This window comes from Panulirus ornatus, chromosome 73 (assembly GCF_036320965.1).
Source record: "Panulirus ornatus isolate Po-2019 chromosome 73, ASM3632096v1, whole genome shotgun sequence".
Lineage (NCBI taxonomy): Eukaryota > Metazoa > Arthropoda > Malacostraca > Decapoda > Palinuridae > Panulirus > Panulirus ornatus.
The window spans coordinates 13521509-13526508 of record NC_092296.1 but is presented as its reverse complement, the minus strand read 5'-3'; the positions used below and the strand labels follow the sequence as shown (position 1 = coordinate 13526508).

The window sequence follows — 5000 nt, the reverse complement described above, 5'->3', positions numbered from 1 at the left end:
TTAGCCAGAACGTGAAAAGTTATTAAAGAATCCTTGTTCTTTCCTTCCATGAGAATTTTCTCGAGTGTGTTCATATTCTATAAAAAAAAAACACTTAGTGTGCAAGTAGTATTCAAATATGAGAACACCATCAAAAAACCCCTCATCAAGAATAGCCCATCAAATGATACAGGTGTTGTTTATAAAGTCCCATGTAAAGATTGTAATCAATTTGACATTGGACAACTGAGGGAAAGATTTGGATCCTGGGATCTCACAACATATGTATTGTGTTAGGACAGCCCACCAGAGCAACGACTCATTCCATCATAAAACCTTGATCACCATATCGACTGAGAAGGAGACTAGACCACAGCCAAATCCAATGGTTTTCAGTGAAAGAAATGTAATTGAATCATGTTTGATCCCTGGCACATTTGATCGTAATGTTAAAATGTCCTTTGGCCTCTCTAGATGTGACACACTGTTAACTAAAGTAATTATTAAGAAGAATTATCCACCGGAATAAACCCTTGTCCACACACACCATGTGAGGAGAGGGAGGTCAGAGGTCAGGTCACGTACTATGTGCCCACCTGCACCGCACTGCTGTCATACTGTCCCACCTCACTGTTGTCTGTCTGGTTAGAAAGACCTCAACACCTGTGTCTTCCCTCACTCTGTCTGTGAATGTAATGATCAAGTGTTCACTCTTTTTATTTTCTCTTTCCAGTGATGATTGTGCATACATATATAATATGTGTGTGTATGTGTGTGTGAAGTATTCCTTCACCCTTTCAATATATGTATATGCACGTCGTACTATACATTGTAGTACTATACTTGCGTGTTTCATGGTGTCTCCTTTGATCCCTGTCCGTCCAATGTTGGTGGTACATATATATAGCGAGTCCCAAGTCTCTCCAGTTCAGTGTCATCACGTTGGCCAGTGGGTGAGCCAGCAGGCCAGGCCAGGGCAGGCCAGGCCAGCGCCTGGCCCTCGTATACAAATACACATCGTCAGTTTATTTCAGTCTCGTCTCGTGGGGAAAGTTCTCATTATCACACCGTCCCTTTACCTCCTCTCACACTACGCCACTGTGCCGTCTCTATATATTTTTCCCCTCCCTCACTGCCAGTATATGTTCAAATTTAAGTTACACCTCCTCGTTTATCAGCACGCCTCCGGGGTCTATCTTTGACGCTTCCGTGTGTGTGTGTGGCAGTATCATGTTGGAGCGAGGCACAATGTGTCAATAATTATATTATCATTACGTCTTCCATTGGCGTCGGGGGTTTTTTCCTCTTCGTTCTTCGCCCTCTGTCCCCTCCTCTCCCTCCTGGGGTTCTCTTCCGTCCGCTTGTAAAGTGAGTGAAGGGTAGGAACTAGGAGGGAAGGGAATGGGAGGGAGAGGAGTAATAAGGGAGAGTGGTGGGAGAGGTGGGCCAGGGAGAGTGGAGGAAGAGGAGCTCCCTAACTTACACTGGCTGGGACGATGGCGTGTCTTGTCTGCTTCACTTCACCCAACACCATTATTGTGGTGTTACACAGTGTCTGCCAGTGTCTGTGTCTTCCGGTGTGTGTGTCTGTGTCTGTCTGTGTGTCTGCCCGTATATGCCTGTGTCTCTGTTTCTACCACTGTGTGTCTGTGTCTGGCAGTGTCTCTGTGTCTACCATTGTGTGTCTGCCAGTGTGTGTCTGTGTCTATTTGTCCACCAGAGTGTGTGTCTGTGTGTCTGCCAGTGTATTTGTGTGTCTATGTCTGTGTGTCTGCAAGTGTGTCTGTGTGTCTGTGTCTGTGTGTCTGCCAGTGTATTTGTGTGTCTATGTCTGTGTGTCTGCCAGTGTGTTTGTGTGTCTATGTCTGTGTGTCTATGTCTGTGCACGGCCAGTTCTCCACCTGTGGCTGTTATATTGTATCTGAACCGCCTCTCTCTCTCTCTCTCTCTCTCTCTCTCTCTCTCTCTCTCTCTCTCTCTCTCTCTCTCTCTCTCTCTCTCTCTCTCTCTCTCTCAACCTGCCTGCCCTGAAGGTCCCTCATATCCTGACGGAGGGGGGGCCCTCTAGTCCCCTCATGAACCCCCCCCTTGCTCTGTAACCATAACCTGACGGAGGAGGAGGTGATGATGATGTAGCTGTGCCTCCTTCTTCTTCCTGCTGTAGGAGAACCAGTGTTTGCGCATCAAGATCCTGGGGGATTGTTACTACTGTGTTTCGGGTCTGCCTGTCTCCCGCCCCAACCACGCCATCAACTGTGTCAAGATGGGACTGGAGATGATCGAGGCTATCAGGTGAGGGGACTACACCACGTACGATGATGGGGTGTAGGATGATGGAGTGTAGGATGATGGATGGTGGAATGTAGGATGGGTAGATGATGGATGAAGGCGTGGAGGATGGATAGATGATGGATGGTGGAGTGTAGGGTGGGTAGATGATTGATGAAGGCGTGGAGGATGGATAGATGATGGATGGTGGAGTGTAGGGTGGGTAGATGATTGATGAAGGCGTGGAGGATGGATAGATGATGGATGGTGGAGTGTAGGGTGGGTAGATGATTGATGAAGGCGTGGAGGATGGGTAGATGATGGATGGTGGAGTGTAGGATGGGTAGATGATGGATGGTGGAGTGTAGGATGGGTAGATGATGGATGGCGGAGTGTAGGATGGGTAGATGATGGATGAAGGCGTGGAGGATGGATAGATGATGGATGGTGGAGTGTAGGATGGGTAGATGATGGATGATGGAGTGTAGGATGATGGATGGTGGAGTGTAGGATGGGTAGATGATGGATGGTGGAGTGTAGGATGGGTAGATGATGGATGGCGGAGTGTAGGATGGGTAGATGATGGATGAAGGCGTGGAGGATGGATAGATGATGGATGGTGGAGTGTAGGATGGGTAGATGATGGATGATGGAGTGTAGGATGATGGATGGTGGAGTGTAGGATGGGTAGATGATGGATGGACGAGTGTAGGATGGGTAGATGATGGATGGTGGAGTGTAGGATGGGTAGATGATGGATGGTGGAGTGTAGGATGGGTAGATGATGGATGGTGGAGTGTAGGATGATGGATGGTGGAGTGTAGGATGGGTAGATGATGGATGATGGGGTGTAGGATGATGGATGGTGGAGTGTAGGATGATGGATGGTGGAGTGTAGGATGGGTAGATGATGGATGGTGGAGTGTAGGATGGGTAGATGATGGATGGTGGAGTGTAGGGTGGGTAGATGATGGATGGTGGAGTGTAGGATGGGTAGATGATGGATGGTGGAGTGTAGGATGATGGATGGTGGAGTGTAGGATGGGTAGATGATGGATGGTGGAGTGTAGGATGATGGATGGTGGAGTGTAGGATGGGTAGATGAATGGATGGACGAATGTAGGATGGGTAGATGATGGATGGACGAGTGTAGGATTGGTAGATGATGGATGGTGGAGTGTAGGATGGGTAGATGATGGATGGTGGAGTGTAGGATGGGTAGATGATGGATGGTGGAGTGTAGGATGATGGATGGTGGAGTGTAGGATGGGTAGATGATGGATGATGGGGTGTAGGATGATGGATGGTGGAGTGTAGGATGATGGATGGTGGAGTGTAGGATGGGTAGATGATGGATGGTGGAGTGTAGGATGGGTAGATGATGGATGGTGGAGTGTAGGGTGGGTAGATGATGGATGGTGGAGTGTAGGATGGGTAGATGATGGATGGTGGAGTGTAGGATGGGTAGATGATGGATGGTGGAGTGTAGGATGGGTAGATGATGGATGGACGAGTGTAGGATGGGTAGATGATGGATGGTGGAGTGTAGGATGATGGATGGTGGAGTGTAGGATGGGTAGATGAATGGATGGACGAATGTAGGATGGGTAGATGATGGATGGACGAGTGTAGGATTGGTAGATGATGGATGGTGGAGTGTAGGATGGGTAGATGATGGATGGTGGAGTGTAGGATGGGTAGATGATGGATGGTGGAGTGTAGGATGGGTAGATGATGGATGCTGGAGTGTAGGATAGGTAGATGATGGATGCTGGAGTTTAGGATGGGTAGATGATGGATGGTGGAGTGTAGGGTGGGTAGATGATGGATGGTGGAGTGTAGGATGGGTAGATGAATGGATGGACAAATGGGTAGATGATGGATGGACGAGTGTAGGATTGGTAGATGATGTATGGTGGAGTGTAGGATGGGTAGATGATGGAAGTGGGGGTGTAGGATGGGTAGATGATGGATGGTGGAGTGTAGGATGGGTAGATGATGGATGGTGGAGTGTAGGATGGGTAGATGAATGGAGAGTGTGGCTAGGTAGAGAGATGGAGAGTGTTGCTGGATAGATAGTGTAGGTGGGGTAGATAGATGGAGAGGGTAAGTGGCTCGATAGATTTCTACCAGGCTGTCAGTTGATGCCAGATGGCCCGACCCGTGCCAGCTGGTGAGGGTCGACTGTGGACGTGTGGTGAGTGATACAGAGAGAGAGAGAGAGAGAGAGAGAGAGAGAGAGAGAGAGAGAGAGAGAGATTATCTTTAGTTCATTATCATCCAACTCATCCTCTGGATGCCTTGATAGACATATTTATGTTTAAAAAAACAAGATGAAAACCAAACGTGTATCATTTATCATTTATTTTTCCCCTTATTGTTTTCTTTCCAGCTATTTATCTGAATTTATTTATATATAAACATAGCATTTCAGTGAGATAACATATCTCTGAAGTGTACTTATCCTGGGGTGTAGAGAAGCTGGAGGACACAGAGTAGCAATTTTGAGACAAATTTTCATTAGATTAGATATATTACAGAGGTGATCACGGGCGCCAGGTCCGGGGGAATGTGACAACATCACGAGAACCACTGTATCATTCAGTGGTTCCCGGGTCCCCATACACAATGCCGTTCCTTTAGGTGTATCTTTATGTGTTATGTGTATTTAATCATCATCATTCCTTTAGTTGTGATTTTTGTAATGTGTGTATCTAATGATCATTCCTTTAAGTGTAATTTTATGTATTGTG

At 47.2% G+C, this 5000-nt stretch overlaps 1 protein-coding gene across 1 annotated transcript in view; it reads left to right on the top strand.

Annotated features, from left to right (window-relative positions):
• Positions 1–5000, top strand: part of LOC139748215 (adenylate cyclase type 2-like) — a 447407-nt gene that overhangs the window by 398298 nt on the left and 44109 nt on the right. The window contains exon 8 of the mRNA XM_071661039.1: positions 2144–2271. Within this exon, the coding sequence (XP_071517140.1) occupies positions 2144–2271 (128 nt within the window). The remainder of the gene's footprint in view (positions 1–2143; positions 2272–5000) is intronic.